The sequence below is a fragment of the Arachis ipaensis genome, chromosome B10 (assembly GCF_059453495.1).
Source record: "Arachis ipaensis isolate K30076 ecotype BB chromosome B10, ASM5945349v1, whole genome shotgun sequence".
Taxonomy (NCBI): domain Eukaryota; kingdom Viridiplantae; phylum Streptophyta; class Magnoliopsida; order Fabales; family Fabaceae; genus Arachis; species Arachis ipaensis.
This window is the reverse complement of record NC_142435.1, coordinates 121,792,187-121,811,503: the sequence shown is the minus strand read 5'-3', so window position 1 is coordinate 121,811,503 and position 19,317 is coordinate 121,792,187. Positions and strand designations below refer to the sequence as shown.

Here is a 19,317-nt window from a genome sequence, read left to right as displayed (position 1 = left end):
AAACATTTTACTATGTAAAAATAATGATCTTTTTTATTATTATTTGAAAAATTATTCATAATTTTTTTATTATGTAATTAACTTAATTAATAACCTTTATTATTATTTTTCTACCAAAAAATCATATTTATACTATTTATCTATTTTCTAATACTAAGTATTTATACTATTATACTTATTATCCACTACTAGAAAACTAGTTATTACAGATAGATTTACAAACAGATTTAGTCCTTATTACAGACGGATTTTTGGTTACCGACGAAATTACCGACTGATTTTGTCCCTCTGTAAAAGCCCCGTCGGAAATTATTTACCGACGGATTTTTTTCCGTCGGAAAATTACAGACGGATTTTTACCAGTTACCGACGGATTTTCCCTCTGTAAATTCTCCATCCATTTCTTGAAACCGACGAACTTTCTGACGGATTTTCCGTCTGTAATTACAGACGGATTTTCTGTCTGTAATTACAGACGGATTTTCAGACGGATTTTCCGTCTGTAATTACAGACGGATTTTCCAACGGATTTTTCGTCTGTAATTACAGACTACAGACGGATTTTTCGACAGATTTTCCGTCTATAATTTAAACTTTGGAAAATCATCTCACACTCTGATTACAGACAGAAAATCCGTCTGTAAATCCGTCAGTAAGGTAAAAAAAATTTTTCTAATTACAAAATAAACTTATTTTCATACAAAATAAATATAAATTTAATACAAATTTTTATCTAATTTGTATTCGAATATTTATAATAATTCAAAAAATAAACAAATTCATCGTATTATCAAACTAAAAGAAAAGTACTATAAACAAGCAAGTCAATATATATAATTCAAAACACAAACAAAATGTATTGATCATCAACTATAATTCCTAGTATATCATCAACATGCTGCTTCTTGTAAAACATTCTAGGTGGCATTAAAACGGCAAAGAATGATTGGATGAGAAAAGTTAAACCCCTAAACCAAGCATCTACAGCAACGAATCAGCATATATCTATATTCTTTCTTTTTCTGCCACTCACACAGGCCCAGTCATCCATTTTCGACACTTCTATGCCTTCTAAGAATAGTGAATATTTCTGTAATAAGTTCTGGACCTGCATAAGGAACAAAGGAGATGAATTTAGGAGGAGAATGTGATTCGAAGCAGTTCCACCAACAAGAATCTGCATTTGGCAGTAAAGAGATAGCTGCATTCCGAATAAAGAAAATCGATAATGAGAATTAATTGAACATTTAAACTACCTGTTCACTTAAGATTCCAGAGAGACCAATAATTGCTCCAGGCTTTGCAGAAAAGATAATTTGATCAGCAAGATTTAACAGAGGATTTAAAAGTATGTTTGCGATGACCACATCATATTTATCCTTGTGAGTGACTCTGTCTATCTCAAAAGCATTTTCTCCCTCGACAACTCTAGATGGCCAGTCATCCCTGCAGGATGAAGAAGTTTGGCTTGCAATCAAGTGCAGTTGTAGCTTGTCTGGTCTGATGTTATTCAGAGTAGCATTTTCAGATGCTGATGCAATTGCTTGTGAATCTATATCGACTCCAATGGCAAAGGCAGCACCAAACTGCAAAAGGTCTATTATTGGTGAATATGAAACTGCAGAAGGTCTAGAATTGCTTTCCTAAACTCTCATTTGATTAATTTCTCAACTGATTCTATTACATCAATAATATGCTCTTTCATACTAACTTAATAATTAAACCCCAAACCCTATATAAGGCCCAATAAGTACAGAACATGTCATATCAAAATGTCTCTGAAAATTTATATCTGTCATATGTTCTATCAATTAACCAAAAAAAGACAGTTAAAATATGTGAATATGATAGAGACGGTTATAATATTTAGCTTTCCACACAGATGTTCAAGGAAACAAAGTAAGAATGAAAATGAACTCTACTGTACACCAAAGGCATTCTCGCACTGACATTTTTTCATAATATGAATAAGTGATCATTCTCCGAATAAGAATGCTAAGTAAAGAACGCAGTAAATTTAATAGCTATTAAATAGAAACCAAACAATTAGCAGTTAGCTATTAAACAGAAACCAAGAAGAAAACTGACCTGAGCTCCTTTCATCCAGTCATCCTCCTCAATAATTTTAACTTCATATCTTGGTATCTCTTTCAAACCAATAGAATCAGCAGCATGTGAAATGCTCATATTTATATCCTCACCTTCAAGAAAAATAGAACTAACACAAATCTACAGAGTTTTAGAAGTGTTTGAAACAGTTCACATAAAATGAGTGCCTTGATCAGATTAGAACTGTAGAGTACCTCTCGTTGGTTTTCACCCTCTGATATTGTCGGATTCCTGAAGAACCAAGAGAGAAAAAAAAAGAAGCAAAGATCATATTCACATTCATACCAAACCCACCGAAAAGTAAGAACGGAAAAGAGATAAAAGAAACAGTAGTGCCATCACTAAATAAAAGAAACAGTAGTGCCCACTTTGCTTAGGCATGGACCCTGCATAATCAAATTTCAAGGGAAGTTGAGTAACTTAATTGAATAGAGAAGCTTCTATTCTAAATTACTAATCAATATTAAGCTGCATCAAATATATAAAATTATATGTGAATAACAAGGAGGTAATGTTCATTTTAGTCCTTTGACTAAGTAGGAATAACTCCATTTAGGCAGACACTTAATCAAAGCTACCACACACATTGAAATATCTATTATTGTCAAAACAGATTTGAATGTAATGCAGTAATGCTGCATCTCAATAAACTAAGCAATAGGCAAAGTGCGACACTGGTTTTGAAAGATAAAGAGCCTAAAATCAATGAAACAACAACCTATGCATTAAAAGATAAGAAGCATACTTGTTGAGCTAGCTCCCTGGTAGGAGAGAGCACGAGGCAAAGAGAACATTGTAAATTAGAGACTTGGGCAAGGAAAACCATTTGATGAGAAAAACTGCAGCCAAAAACAGAATTCAATAAGCCATTGATTTGCAGCAACAAATACATATAGCGAGGCTTTAATCTTAGCAAGTAACCTCAAACAAGCAAGTAACTCTAACAAACAAGTAACCTCAAACAAGAAAAGCTTATACCTTCCTTCTCGTCAATTTTTGTTCAGTCAACTGTCAAACAAGAACACATTCAAATAATTAGAATAAAGCAACAAAATTTGGAGAGAAGAATGTTAGAGAGAAGAAAACTTGAAATTATCCTTAAAATTAAGTAGCTTCATGAGTACTATATTTATCATACAAGCAACAACTAATTAACTATTTGTGTTCACGGTTAAAGACTAGATTCATTCGCTTAATTAATTTAGAAAATATATATTATGATCTCAATTTATTAAAAATGTTAGGTTAGAACTTACAGCAGACAGAGAAGGAGTGAAATCAAGTGAACAAGTATGATTAATTAATAACTTAACAAGCCCTGCAATCAAGTGAACACTAAACCTATACTAGCTAGGAATATAGTAATATAGTATCATGAATAAATGAATTACTGGCCGCATGAAATTGTAGATATTGATTTCAAATTCAAATATTGCTTTCTTATTATTGTTGATGAGAGATAATAAAAATAAATGGATAAACATACATTGCGTGCTTGAACCTTGAAAAACATTTAAATTTGATCAATGGGTTGGTTTGCTTTTATTTTCGGGAAGATTCAGAGAAATATATAACACAGCAGAGACGTAATAATTTCTTACTTCCATTTTAGAAACCTAGCTTAGTCATGAAATTATATTAAGTCTCTTACTTTGAAGCAGTTAATAATCCTTTATATAGTCAAAATTGAATTTAAAAGCAAGAAGGAGAGTAAGTACCTTACTTGTTCATATAATAACATGGTGCAATAAACTTGGATCTGACTCTTGGGTTCCCTTCATTAGCTCCGGCAAAGACCTATGGGCCGCTAGAATCCATCTTGAATGGCAGAGGCTTGGCTCTGTCTCTCCTGCCTGTAACCTGTAACACCCCTTTTCCTCAAACATTCTCCTTGTCTTGCAATCCAATTTCAAACTTCAAATAAGTAATTAAAGAAACAAATAAATAAGAAACATGGAACCCAAATCTATAAAGAGCAACTGGCGTATTAAGAGCAAAACACTATGTATCTATTAAGAGTAAAACAGCATCTTAAGGTGGTTGCTGTTGAACTCTGACTATCTGTAAGGAAACAACTGGCATAGGTGAGGACACCAGCGAATGTTTGGCAAAGCCACAAGGCCCAGAGCCTACCCCTCATTCCAAACCTCTTTGAAACTGCATCAGATATGAACCCTCCACCGGGCCTGGAGAAAAGATTTGCCAATCCGAAACTGGCAGCAATGATCCCAGCAGTGTGCAGCTTGAGATTGAATCTGTCACAGAAGTACTCAGCTATGATGTTATCAATAGTCAACTCCACACCAAAGCAGTATCCATAAGTGAAGTACAAACAACAGTATTCAATTTCTGAATAAAAAATTAATCTTTACAACAGCAAAAAAAATTAAATAAATAAAGCATAATGCCAACAAAAAAAGTGTCAAAAAGAGATTATAAAGCATTACTTACAGTATTTTAGCTTAGCTTAGCTTAGCTTCCTTTTAATTGCAGTAGGGAACAAGCAATAATCAAAATTAAACAAAGGGGAAGGAGAGAATGAAAAGGATGGGAGCATAGAGAGCATACATGTCCGTTCTTTGTTCATCAAAACAAACATGTCGTTCTCAACCACCTTTGCTACTCCCAATCAGCTATAGCAATTCTCTGCTTCTATCCTCCAGAAAGTTGGGTGCCACCTTCTCCAACCTGTGTTAGAAATAAACTATCAGGCTTTAAATTTGAATGCGTATTTTCTGATATCAAAGTGTTTTAGATCTACACTTTACTAAAAAACACAATAAAATGAGGTTAGGAGATTAGGTCACTTTGCATCTAAAATTAATTGGCCAATTCTCTGGTGCATTTAACTTTCATGCTGAAATTTGTCATTTTAATATATCAATTTGGAAAAAAAGCTGTCATTTTAATGGAAGAGTCTTCTCCTAATCTCATTTGTGAGGAAGTTATTCTTTCACCTGGAGAGGGATAATCTTGGATGATCACAAACCCAAGTAGCTAGTAATAAAATCAAACTATGATGTAATTCACTAAAACCTATCATGACAACATCAAAACCTTTTCCTCACTGGATATGGCTGGATGCATGAATCAAGCAAAGTTAAGTGATTAGCAACATCATCCATCAACCCCAAAATAAATCAAATCAAATCAGAAAATTAAAAAGTTGAAAAAAAGAAAAAAAGCGTATCATCGTAGAAGAAAATATACTCCATCAAGAAAACAATACAAGAAATTAATATGAATAAAAAATAAAAAACAGTAATTATAACAATTAACAAAAGAATAAACAGAGAAATTAGGTTTGAAAAATTGAAAAACTGTGAAGAGTGGCACCTGAAGCAAATTTTGAAGATATGAATCACCACATTTACCAAACTTCAAGGCTGGTCAATCTTCAACTCCTTTGCACAAACATCAAAGCCAATACACGTAGCAACTACTACCTGAACAAGAACAAGAACAAGTTGTTTGGCTACTAAGAAAACGAGAGAGAGAGAGAGAGAGAGAGAGAGAGAGAGAGAGAAATAAGAGGCAAAACCGCAGATCAAGCACCTTTGAGAATTAAAAGAAGCAGAGATTAAATCACAAAATCGGAAATGAAATCACAAAATCAGAAACAACGAGGGCGAGGAGCAGAGATTAAATCACAAACCGGCGAGGAGCAGAGAATCAGAAACAATGGATGGTGAGGAGGGGAGGAACCCTTCGCGACGGCGACGCCACGAGCTCAACTCAGAACTTCGTGCGACGGCGAGATGAGGAGGAACGATGCGAAGAGGGCCGAGTAGAGCTTCCCCAGATGATGAGGGCACCCACGGTCTGTCCCCGCCGGCGGCGACACCACCTTCTACCGGAGGAGAAGAGTTCGAGGGATGAGGGCTGCTGGAAACATTCGAGGGATGAGTGTGAATGGAGTGTGAATGGGTGGTGATAAAATTAGGGTTACCTCGGTATTTCCGACGGAAAATTTAAATTACAGACGGATTTTCCGTCTGTAACCATTTTTCACGGAAAAAAAATTAATTTTTTCGACGGAATTATCGACGGATTCTCTTTTCCGTCTATAATTTATGCTAATTCATTTTTTTTATTTTCCGACAAAAAATCCCTCTGAAATTTCCTCTGTATTTCCGTATGATAAAATCCGTCGGAAATATCCGTCCGTAATAACAAATTTTCTAGTAGTGATCTTAAATAATGGTTTAAGTTATATGTTAAATAATATAAATTATATTTGTATATTAAATTCATTAAATTTACCCATATTAAGAGGAGAAAAATTATATAATAAATGATATGTTATAAAAATTAGTTGATTTACACATAAATTAATTTTATTAAAAATAAAAATAATTTATCATATATAATAATCCTTGATATATGTACTATCATGTATATATTAGGATGATCTATTTTAATTATGTGAATTATTATTATTATTATTATTATTATTATTATTATTATTATTATTATTATTATTATTATTTACTTTTTCATTACGTTAGTAAATAATATTTAAGACTAAAAAAGAAAAAATATAATTAAATTTTTTTTAGTTTGATTAAAAACTCTCTTGTAAGCATATTCAACTTTTATATATACTAAATGTATTAATATGTAATAATATAATATTTGTTATAGCAATGACTAAAAATATTAACTCAAGTGAGTAAGATTAACCTAGGTTCATTACTCAAATTCGAAATCTGAATTAGGTTCATTATCTTAGGATTTAATACAGATGAAGTCTACGTGTTTCATCTCAAATTGGCTCAAATTGAATTTCTGTTGCTAGTTAGAGATGGTACTGTATATTTGTGTGAGCGCGGCGGACTTCCTTTCCCATCCTTTACTCTTGTGTTGAAAAAATATCCTTCGTCCCCTCTCTATTTTCGTCGCAAGTCTCTATTTAATTATCCTTTTAGAGAATGCAGATACCCACAGTTATCTATAGATATTTTTTGAATTTTTTTAAAAAAAATTAACAAAAATCGTCGTAATATAATAATTATAAAATAATCGATTCAATATAATTCAACATAATTATAATATATTCATTATGAAAAATAACATTTTAAAATTAAAGATATGAGGAGTATTAATAACAAATGAGAACTTAAAATTACATGTAAGCAAATTAAAATGATGTATTTAATGTGATTTGCAAGAAAAAATTCCCCTTATTCAAATATAATATACGTTTTATTATTTTGTATAAAATAATATTAGTTTTAATTTATATTATTATTATTATTATTATTATTATTATTATTATTATTATTGGATATTAAAAATAAATAATATTCGTATTATTAGTATTTTTTTTACCTTCTTCAACACTAACTGTGATTAGGTGTAAAAGCTCGCTCACCTTATTAGAAACAAATATAATCTAATAAGTTTCTATCTGATAGTGTTATACATTGAGATCATCATAGGAGAATTAATTTTAGTGAGTTAATAGTACGGTGTTTAGTCGCCACAAGAATATTTTTACACAAAATAATCAATCAGTTATATATGACTTCTGATAAAAATAATATATTCAACATGAATGTTGTTTATATTAGGTAAAAGATTATAAATTGACAAAAAAAATTATTACAATGGGTATATTTATTTTAACAAATATTCTTTTATTTAATACTATAAAAATACACTAATCACCCTAATTACTACATATCTAACTTCCATCCGCAGCGGTAGAATGCTTAAATTAAGTCATTTTTAGGTTATGGTATTCGTCAAATAAATAATCAATGAAATATTCATCCATACATTCTCATTTTGAGTATATTTATACATAAAAAAAGAGTAAAGTATACTTTTTGTTCTTGAAGTTTGACAAAAATTTCAAAAATACCCCTAAGTTTTATTTTGTTTCAATTTTATCCCAAAAATTTTCGATTTGCATCAAATATACCCCTAATTACTAATTTTTCAAAAAATTTAAGACCAATTCAACAATAATTTTATAAAAACATCCCTCAACACAAGCAAATCAAGCATACTTTTCATACATTATTGTTAGATTGGTCTTAAATTTTTTAAAAATTTAGCCATTGAGAGTATATTTGATGCAAATGAAAAACTTTTGGGACAAAATTGAAACAAAATAAAACTTAAAGAGTATTTTTGAAATTTTTGTCAAACGTTAGGGACAAAAAATATAATTTATCCTAAAAAAATTATACATAAAAAAAAAGAAGAAAAAAAGAGTTGAAATAATAAGATTGATAAAAATAATGATTCTTAGAGTAACTTCAGTAAAATCAATTTTAGGTGTCAATTTTAACCTGTTACTGATTTAAAATAAAAACTTGTATTGGATACCATTTTTAAAATGATACTAAAGAGATATCATATTACTTAAAAATAAAGAAGTTAAATGTTGTCGCTTGTTTAAACTTATCCATTAAATAAAGACTAACGGTGTTACTGTAACAATGTAACTTTATTTTATTGTAACATCATAATAAAGACTCAAACTAAATTTATTCAAATAAATTAGATGTATTTATTTTTTTTTTGTGACTATTAGATGTATTTATTTGTATTATATATTTGATTATTTTATTTTTTATTATCTTATTAATTTTGTAAAAAAATGGATCGAAATCGATTTAACGTAATTTTTTTTAATTATTTATAACATTCTAATTTTTCTATCGATCCAAATATGATAGATAATTATTAATTTTGTAATTTTATATTTTTATTTTATTTAAATTTTCACGATTTAATTAAATTTATTTAAATTAATAAAAAATAATTTAAAATTTAAATTGAATGAAATCAAATATTGAAGTGACAAATTTTACATTAAATTTTAAATTAAGTCTTATGATATATAGTTCACAAATATTTATGTGACGTTTTGTGGGACCTAAAATAAAATAAAATTAATTAGCGATGCTCTTATTAATTTGTTTGGCCATATATATATATATATATATAAAAGACTAGAAGATCATGATCATCTAACAAAATTAATTTGTATTTATTACATTTAATTTGAATAAGTAAGAAATTATTTTATTTTAAGTTAGTCCTTAATTCACATGATTTAAATTTGACTCGATAGATATGATTTGATTTGATTATTAATTGAAAATATTTCAGTTGTCTATTTTATTCATAAATTTATTATTTTAATGACTAATAAATTAATCAAATCAATTAATTAATACATATAATTATTATAATTAATTTGATTTAATAAATTAAAAGAAATAAACTAAAAATACTACCAGAATATTAAAAGAAATAAATTAAAAAATACTACCAAAATAAATTGATATAAATTATAATAAATTGTGTGATATTTAAATATCTAATTAAATCAATTAGTTGATATAATTAATTTATCATAGTAAATTATATTAGTTGCTTGTTTGAGCGCGATTAAATTGATAAAAAAATTCAATGAAATTTTTTTTTTTATTTTTTAGTGTGTTTGAAAATTTTTAATAATAAAAGTAAAAATACTAAAAAAATAAAAATAAAAACTTCTTTTTTGAGAAGTTACAATTTATATCTTTTTTTAAAAGATTTTTTTCTTTAAAAAAATATATTTTTCACATCATAAATAAACAAAAAAGTATTTTTATCTTATTTTACCCAAACATAATTGATAAATAAAAAGATCTTTTTACATAAGATATCTAAACATAAAATTATTTTTATTTTTGTAGAAAATCTTTTTCAAGAATGACGCCCAAACAAGTCCTTAATGAGTTAAAAAAATAAATTAAAAAATACTCTCAAAAGCATGCCACATCAATTCCATTATTAAGTATAGAAACCTAATTTTTATATAATAGAGTAGATAAAATAGATTATAAATCTAAGTAGGGGTGTGCATGGGCCGGGTGAAATCGGGTTTGGTGTGATCTAGACCCGACCCGAAATATATATCGGGCCTATTTTTAAGACCCGAACCCGACCCTAGACCTGATGAAACCTATACACTTTCGGGCCACGATTATACCGGGTAAAAACCGGGTGAAAACCGGGCCGTTAACATTATATTACCTTGATACCTTCTTGTAAGTTAGCATGTAAAAATATCCAAATTTCCAAGACTCCAATCATTATTTGACATGGTAAAATTCACTTAGAAATATATACTAAGAACCAACTCTTCTCTAAAATTAAAGCATAACCATAATCAATACTAATATTGCCTAATAACACCAAATATTTAAATCAATACAAATAACACAAGATTATGCATTAGTCTAAAGTCTTATGCATTTTAAACATAAAATATTAACTTATAGTCTTATATATAATGACTAATAACACAAAATATTAAGGTTTACAACAACACTTAAATTTCACATAATAATAGCCATCATCCATCACTAATAACACAAAATATTAATTATATATGATGACCGGGCCACCGGGCCGATTTCGGGTGACCCGAGCTATGGCCCGAACCCGACCCGAAATTATGACCGGGTCTATTTTTGAGACCCATACCCGGCCCTAGACCCGATAAAATCACACCAAATTAGCCCCTAAAGTATTCGGGACCGGACCGAGTCTTCGGACCGAGTCGGGCCATGCACACCCCTAAATCTAAGTCAGTGAGATGTTGAACTAGATAAGCTAATTATGTATGATAAGCTAATTAATTTTATCTAATAATTATTAGATATATAGAAAGGGATTATTTATCTTTTATTTTTAGAAAAAAATGAATAGAATATATATAGATAAATTCTAACTAACTCTCTCATAAAAGTTTGCCTATTTTCTATAATTTATTTAATTGTTAAATTATTATTGGTGAAATTTAATTATGTTATTATAGTTAATGCTAATTATATTTTTAATTATATTTTTGAAAACTAAATCACTAAACTATGGTAAAATTTATTTTATAAATTATAATAATTTTTAAGAAGACTCATTTTGTAATTTTACCAAATTGTTACCACAAAAAAAAAATCAAAGGCTGAAAGAAAAAAGTTAAAAAGTTCAAATACAAAAACCAAAATGAAAAAGATAAGGAAGCATGAAGAGTAAAAACAAGGGATAAGAGAAATTGGAGCATTTGCATCCCATCCCCATGCGATCTCCTGAGTTACGAAGGTTGTGGTATCCTCGTAAATCCATTGATTCTTGATTTTGGTCTTTTTTTTTTTTTTTTTTTTGAGATAGTTAGAGAATAGATTTTTTCAATTTTTTTTAACAATTGAAAGAGTAAAGTGTAATTTTTTTATTATTAATTTTATAAATAAAATTAAGGGCAATTTACGCATCTAAATTGTTTGATCCCCAATATTACGCAAATACATTGTTTCAGTTTTTAATACGCAAATGCATTGTTTCTATATTTTATGTAAACCGCTGCTGCCAGTAGCGGTTTACGTGTGAGTGTGTGTGTGTAAATCGCTACTGGCAGTAGCGGTTTACGTGTAAGTGGGTGTGTGTAAACCGCTGCTGGCAGCAGCGGTTTACGTGAGTGTGTGCGTGTGTGTAAACCGCTACTGGCAGTAGCGGTTTACGTGTGTGTGTGCATGTGTGTAAACCGCTACTGCCAGTAGCGGTTTACGTGTGATGGTTTGTCTATATAAACCGTGGTTGCAGCCGCGGATTATGTGTTTAGAAGGTTTGAGGAGTTTTCTAGAGAGAGGAAATTGTAGAGAGAAGTCAGAGCAAGTTGTGAGCGGGCCCGAGGTTCCTCAGCGGCGACTTCTGGCGAGTTATCATGGCAGGCAGGAACCTGTACCGACTGAACGGCGTTGCGCATATTGCCGGTTCTATTGGTGACGAGGTTAGTTAATATTTATTTTTTTTCTAGTCTTTGCATATCTTAGTCAGAAAAACGGTAGGTTAGGTAGACGAATTAGAATTTATAGATTAGTCGTTGTATCCTGAATTTAGGGTTCGCATGCTAGGATGTTAGTTCACTAATCTTGGTTTAGTGTTTTTAGTTTTTGTTGGTTAGTTATAGATATGCCTAGTTACCTGAAATTTAATTCCATTCAATGAATGTTATGCCCGCTAATTAATGTTGGTTTAGTTTAGGGAACGGGATAGTTGACATTAGTGAATTATTATAGTTTGTTTAGGATATTTGTATGATATGAAGTTTTAAATTTTAGATCTTTACAATATTTTAAAATTTCTGGATGTTAATAAGTAAATTATTTGTGTTGTTATTTTCCCTATCGTGAGTAGGAAATTTTTTTTAAATATTATATAGGAGAATTTGCTGATGGTTTAAGGTATTCGTATTCGGTTAGATATGGAAATCTGTTTAAGGATAGGAGAATTTAATTGGACTCTGTTTTCGTTTGTTGTTCTGTGCAGCCCAATAGGTGTATATACAGTGTGAGGCGGCAACAGAATATGCCCATGCATGAAAGGATCATCCCGTATTTAGAGCGGGCTGGATTGTACCATTTGGCTAGGCTAAATAGCCAATGGTTCTGGTTGGATGAGCCACTCGTTAGTGCGTTCGTTGAGAGGTGGCGTCCTGAGACGCATACGTTCCACATGCCTTTCGGAGAATGCACAGTGACATTGCAGGATGTGGCATTTCAGCTAGGGCTTCCTGTGGACGGGGAGGCTGTGAGTGGTTGCCTTGGTGAGTTTGAGACATACATGGAGGGTGGCCGACCAGCTTGGGAGTGGTTTGAGGACCTATTCGGTGAGCGGCCCCCACCGAATAAGGTCAAGCAGATGACAGTACACTTTACATGGTTCCACGAGAGGTTTAGGGTGCTACCACCAGATGCGAGCGAGGAGACTGTCCGCATCTACGCACGGGCCTACATCTGGCCGACCAGCTTGGGAGTGGTTTGAGGACCTATTCGGTGAGCGGCCCCCACCGAATAAGGTCAAGCAGATGACAGTACACTTTACATGGTTCCACGAGAGGTTTAGGGTGCTACCACCAGATGCGAGCGAGGAGACTGTCCGCATCTACGCACGGGCCTACATCATGATGCTGTTATCGACTCAGTTATTTGGGGACAAGAGTGCGAACCGGGTTCATATACGATGGTTGCCATTTGTGGCAAACCTTGATGGCATGGGGAGGTATAGCTGGGGTTCGGCCGCTTTGGCGTGGCTGTACCGATGTATGTGTCGGGTAGCGAACAGAAATGTGACTAATCTTGCGGGCCCGCTCCAGTTACTTCAGAGTTGGATATTCTGGCGGTTTCCGTCTCTTAGGCCGGCCGGGTTTGAGGTTTCCTCTTTCCCGCTGGCATCAAGGTATGGGTTATGCTTTTTTAAGTTTAACAAATTTATTGGGCATATTTTAAATTTCGTGTCTAATATGACTTAAATTTAGGTGGTCTGCCTACTTACCTCCTAATGATGGAAAGGAGCAGAGGGTCATTAGGTATCGGCTTGCATTGGATCGACTGACCGCTCGTGATGTAAGTTTTATAGCAGCAAGAGTTTTACTTTTTGTTTGATCTCTATTCGTGACTAGATATATACTTGTTATTGTAGTCCTTGATGAGTTCTTAAATTTCAGATTGTGTTGGAGCCCTACTCCGCGCTTGATGTACTTGCCGTGGTCCATCCAGAGATACTTACAGAGGAGCACAGTCGCATGTGGCGAGCCGTGACTGCCTTGATATACTTTGCGGTCATCGAGTGGCATCAGGTTGACAGGGTTGTTCCACAGCTAGGTGGAGTACAACATATCCCCGAGGATGCTTTGAACGTAGACTGGCTGCATGCTAAGGACGGTAGGGGTGGCGATAGGTGGTTTCCCCACTACTATCAGAAATGGCATGAGCATTGGGAGAACCGACTTAATGCCGTCATTTCCATTGAGCGAGTGGCAGATCCTGGCCCATCTGCAGATTACCTAGATTGGTGGTACCGAGAGGCTCAGCGGTTCCTTAGCCTTGGGGCTGCATTTGCCGATCCTAGAGGCACCCAGATACCTCCGGAGGCATATCAGAGAGGATCCTCCCAGGTTCCACGCAGATCACAGCTACCTGATATGCCGGACAACCGTCGTGTTGAGAGACGCCGTCGTGTTGGTACTAGGGACACCGGTCGAGATTGGAGGTGGTTACATGATGCGATGCAGGAGGATGACGCAGGCGGAGATGCTAGAGCTGAGGTCGATCACCGTGTTCGTCGGGCTAATGCCAGACGTGGGAGAACTCCGGATGATACACAGCACGCAGGCGGAGTTAGTGGGTTTGCAGCGACTGAGGCTGGAGGGGATACATTCACTAGCAGAGCTTATTCTCAGATGCCGGAGTTCACACCGACCATGACTATGGATTTAGATGATCAGCTGGTCAGTCCACGGTTTTATGCAGACTTTGCTGAGTTGATTAGGGATGATGCTGGCACGTCGAATGTGCAGTTTGGTGGCCAGTCTTACCAGCAGCAGATGCCGGATGTGCAGATGGAGACCGGAGCTTACCAGCCACAGTTGACGGAGATGCATTCCCAGGCACATGATTATCAGGGTCAGTATGGGGTAGATCTGAACGTGCCTGCAGGTAGTCCGTTGGATACTTGGTTCACTATGGGGGGGCACCCCCCAGTCCGCGTTCGGGTTAGACCCTCCACGTGATGATGTTGGACAGGAGGCAGCCCGACCGACTCGAGTCAGACGTCCAGCTCGATGTGGGACAGGATCTCATCTCCTTGGTGACTTTCATGATGTTGCGAGGGATGATCGCGATGGTTAGCATCATGTGTTGTTGTTTTTTATTTCTCGCTATGTAGTTTATTTTCTGATTTAGGACTTTTATGTTTTTTATATTTGGATGACTGTTATTTTGGGTACTTGTTACTTTATGTTTTATGCCCGTTGGACCTTATGTTTATTCTTGTTGGAAGGACTTTTATATTGTTCAGTTTTTACTTTATGATTATGTTGAGACAGTCTATTCTTTATCGATCTATTAGCTTAGATGGAAATTAAGGACAATATCTCTAGAAAAGTGAAACACAACTACCGATATTATCATTAACAAGACAAAACAAAAAGACTAAAAACTCATAACTGATAAACGAAAAGACTAAAAACAAATAACTTAAAACTCATAACAAGCAGACACGTTTGTTATCACGGAAACCACGACAAACGAAATAAGTAAAGATAAATCTACATCCCACTAATAGATCCTCGCTGAGGGCAAACCCGTCGAGTATGACCGGACTGCCTGCACAGACCACACCTCTTAGGTCGGCTGGTGTCGGCTTCGTCCATGTTGTTGCGGATGCGGGTGGACCGTGGTCGTCCTTCTCTAGCCCTTCTCATGCCCGGATCGGGTATAACCGTCGGCCCGTCATATGGTGGCCAAAGCCCCTCTGGAATACATGGTGAAAAGGACATCTCATACACCTTAAAGACCTCAGACATGGTGTACACCCCATCAACATAAGTTGCCCAATCTAGGCGTGACTGCGCACAGCATGCGAGGGCATGGCAGCAGGGGTAGTGCAGCGCCTGGAAGTATCCACAATCGCAGGTGCGATCCCTCAGAGAAACCCGATAGCTACCCAAAGAAAATTTCCCGATGGGAGTCGTCTCAGCCACAGTATAGTCAAGCTGATGCCTATCAAACACTGTCACCGTGAAGCACCTCGATTCCTTCAGATTACGCTCAATGGCCTTAACTACTGCCTGTGAAAACCGGTGCCCGGACCCTAACTGTGCCTCTGCCGTCTGCCCACGGACAACAAACAACTCGGCCAGCCGGAGATATGTCGACTTAACCAGAGACGTGACCGGGAGGTTTCTTGTGCCCTTCAAGACAGAGTTCACACACTCAGAGATGTTGGTGGTCATGTGACCGTATCTTCTCCCACCATCCTTATGCTGTGTCCACCTCTCATAAGGCATTCTGTTTGCCCATTCGCACATGGCCGGGTTCTCCGTCCTCATTATATCAAACCAATAGTCAAATTCTGCTTCCGTCTTCGCATACGCGGCATTTACCAACCACCTCCGCGCATCCTGCCCCTTGAAAGTGAGGGCAAAATTTGCAGCAACATGCCGAATACAAAATGCCCGATAAGCATGGGGGGGTTGCCAACCACTATCGGGGCTCTCTAATGCAGCCTTGATGCCGTTGTGTCTGTCAGAGATCACGAGAATACCTTGCTGTGGAGTGACATGCCTTCTAAGGTTCGATAGAAAGTACGACCAAGAATCTGCGTTCTCTCCCTCCACGAGTGCAAACCCAACAGGCAAAATGTTCGAGTTACCATCCTGTGCGATCGCCAACAACAACGTCCCGCCATATTTGCCATACAGGTGTGTGCCGTCGATGCTTATCAGCGGCTTACAGTGGCGGAAAGCCTCAATACACGGAGGAAACGTCCAGAACATCCGATGAAAGAAAACTCTATCCTCGTCAACTTGGTCACCCACCCTAACCGGGGACGTCTTCAGTAGAGCAATCGAACCTTCCATCGTGCATGTGACTCCAAGGATCCACCGAGGCAGATCTGCATATGACTCCTCCCAATCACCATATATTTGCGCTACTGCCTTCTGCTTCGCCAACCACACCTTCCGATAACTAGGCATGAATCCATAAGTCGCCTCCGTGGCCTCTTGCAACACCTTAATAGACACCGACGCATCAGCTCGAACCAATGGATAGATTCTCGCACAGATAACATGATAATCAAGCTGCTTGTGGTCGCTTGATATCGATGTGGCCATACACGTGTGCGGACCGTTGTACCTCCTAACCTCCCATGTGCCCTTCCTTTTCCGCATGACTATCCGAATCAACCACGTGCACCCGTTACCAAACTCCTTGCATCTCCCTTGGTATTTCAGGTTGTCGGACTCCATAACCTTGTACTCAACTCCACGCCGAATACTGTAATCCTTCACACTCAACACGGCTTCCTCTTTACTCTGGAAGGATTGGCCAATCTAAAATTCAGACATATTTGTCCCATCATGCATCCCCTGCCCCTCGAATGTTGCATCAGCATTCTGCTGTTGGCCGATGGCTTCCAAGTTCAAAGAAGAGAGGTGGGGAGGGTACTCCTGTGTTGCAGAACCGGAACATCCATGGGCTGAACGTCCGCCTCTTGGAATATCATCATCACTGTCCCCACCAATATCGACAGGCTCCTCATCCAAATCATCGTCAAACAGTGCATTCTCAACCCGATCCGGTCCGGCATCGCATTCAAAATCAGGAACAACAGGACCAACATATGCATGAACAGCCCCAGCACGTTCGGGCTCCGTATTCGGAACTGCCACTGCTACCACAGGCATCGATGTTGAGGCACCACCGGCTGGGATCGACTGAGGATTAGAGGCCGATGCCCCTGAGCTATCCACACCATCTTCCAACTCTGCAAACAGCTCAGTTACCCTCACCTCCGGAAAACTACGCCTGCAGTGAAACAAGACATGCAAGTCTTCATCCGACCCGATCACGAAGGTCTCATATCTCACACCAGTTGAGACAACATCAATGGGAATCTTGTAAAATAATTTTTTTACCCACTTCGTCCCACACACACCGAGCTTCCATAATATGCTTTGCTTAATCTCCGCCAACGTATTCGAAGATCGGATAAAAACACTAAGTGGTTCTCTATCTGTGAATTTTACACCATGCCTTTTGCTCTTTTGAATTTTTCCAGAGCAGTGAACCAGAGCCACAAAACTTTCCTCTCCCTCCATTTGTGAATAACACTCTACTTCTTCACATTTGGTCCCTCTATGGTTTATATAAGCAGCCCCATTCAGACACACACACGTAAACCGCTACTGGCAGTAGCGGTTTACACACACGCACACACACGTAAACCGCTACTGCCAGTAGCGGTTTACACACACGCACACACTCACGTAAACCGCTGCTGCCAGCAGCGGTTTACACACACCCACTTACACGTAAACCGCTACTGCCAGTAGCGGTTTACACACACACACACACGTAAACCGCTACTGGCAGTAGCGGTTTACATAAAATATAGAAACAATGCATTTGCGTATTAAAAACTGAAACAATGTATTTGCGTAATTTTGAGGATCAAACAATTTAGTTGCATAAATTGCCCAAAAATTAAAAAATATATAAAAATAAAAAATAAAAAATTAGAGATTACATTGTACTCCTTTAATTTTTTTAACAACTGATCAGATTTATTCCCAAATAGTTATTACTCACCGGTCTCATATATATATAGGGGTGAGGGAGCACAAAAAACCTCCAAACATAAAAAGTACACTAAAAGTCGCGTTTATTTACAAGGACGGGACACTAAAACAGAGACACAAAATTGTATTTGACAGATGAGACATGAACAGAAATATTGTATTCAGAGTCACTGAATTAGTATATTTTGTGTTCATCTTGACAGAAATGACACAAAAACACTAATAAAAGACATAACTTTTTTTTTCATTATTTTTGTTAATTTTTTATAATTATATTTTTTTATTATTATATTTTTTCTCAAAATTTTTAGATAAAAAATGAGAACAAATTAAATTTTCATAATATGTTTTAATTTATCACCAAATAAAATAAAAAAATACAAAATTTATATCTTTATTTTTATGTGTCTTATTTTTAGTGTCTTATTTTATTCTTTTCTCAAAAACAAATACAATCTAACAGAACACTACATCAAAAGATATATCATATATATCCAACTTAAATTCTACTATATTAAACATAATCAATTAAGATAACATTATTAAATTTTAAAATGTCTTTATCAAGATTATACACTAGTAACGCACATACACCATTATTTTCACCGTTTGTTTTTATTTTCTTTTTTTTTTTTTGATTAAAAATAAATGATAAATTGGATGATTTAAGAAATAAAATTAAAAATTGAGACTTATTTGAAAGTTGAAACCTCTTTTAATTTGTCAAAAAAAAATTATAATTGAGTTATTTGATTTTTAAAAGTAAAAAAAAAAGAGACGGTTAAACATGGCTCAATTTTTTTTGTTATGAAAACTTCATTTGTGTTGTGCATGATTATGGGTTTTTGGGGTGCTACATTAATGTGTGAGACAACTTTTACTCAGATTCAGTGTGAAAAACTCAGACCATGCGAGTTCTTTGTATGGAAAAGGTAATGATCAAATCGGAGGGTCCAATTTATATTTTTAAATTTTTTTTAATTTTTGAAAATCAGAGAGTCCGATTTTAATATTAAATTATTTTTCTAAACCACAAATGACTGTCCGATTTGTGATTGTTTGTT

The 19,317-nt window shown here is 35.2% G+C and overlaps 3 protein-coding genes across 14 annotated transcripts; 1 reads left to right on the top strand and 2 right to left on the bottom strand.

Moving 5' to 3' along the window:
• Positions 1 to 812: 812 nt before the first annotated feature.
• Positions 813 to 6,056, bottom strand: LOC107645757 (uncharacterized). 12 transcript variants are annotated; one of them, XM_088509952.1, is made up of 12 exons: positions 5,765 to 6,056; positions 5,446 to 5,555; positions 4,678 to 4,797; positions 4,243 to 4,383; positions 3,833 to 3,969; positions 3,088 to 3,117; positions 2,855 to 2,948; positions 2,478 to 2,495; positions 2,304 to 2,340; positions 2,089 to 2,218; positions 1,257 to 1,586; positions 813 to 1,108 (listed from the first exon to the last, which is right to left on the bottom strand). In XM_088509952.1, exons 7-12 carry the CDS (start codon positions 2,901 to 2,903, stop codon positions 995 to 997), a joined length of 678 nt encoding a protein of 225 aa, XP_088366078.1. In that variant the 5' UTR covers positions 2,904 to 2,948; positions 3,088 to 3,117; positions 3,833 to 3,969; positions 4,243 to 4,383; positions 4,678 to 4,797; positions 5,446 to 5,555; positions 5,765 to 6,056; the 3' UTR covers positions 813 to 994. The 12 variants fall into 12 exon arrangements, with proteins under 12 accessions (XP_088366078.1, XP_088366076.1, XP_088366096.1 ...); XM_088509950.1 differs by having other exon boundaries at positions 3,828 to 3,969; positions 4,243 to 4,364; XM_088509970.1 differs by having other exon boundaries at positions 2,089 to 2,229; positions 4,243 to 4,364.
• A 5,695-nt stretch (positions 6,057 to 11,751) lies between these two features.
• LOC148581529 (serine/threonine-protein phosphatase 7 long form homolog) lies at positions 11,752 to 14,871 on the top strand. The gene is made up of 5 exons (XM_088491625.1): positions 11,752 to 11,899; positions 12,439 to 12,801; positions 12,968 to 13,347; positions 13,427 to 13,514; positions 13,616 to 14,871. Exons 1-5 carry the CDS (start codon positions 11,834 to 11,836, stop codon positions 14,678 to 14,680), a joined length of 1,962 nt encoding a protein of 653 aa, XP_088347751.1. The 5' UTR covers positions 11,752 to 11,833; the 3' UTR covers positions 14,681 to 14,871.
• Positions 14,872 to 15,217: 346 nt separating this feature from the next.
• On the bottom strand, positions 15,218 to 16,921 carry LOC148581528 (uncharacterized). The gene has a single exon (XM_088492422.1). The coding sequence runs from the start codon at positions 16,919 to 16,921 to the stop codon at positions 15,218 to 15,220; it is 1,704 nt and encodes a 567-aa protein (XP_088348548.1).
• Between the last annotated feature and the right edge of the window lie 2,396 nt (positions 16,922 to 19,317).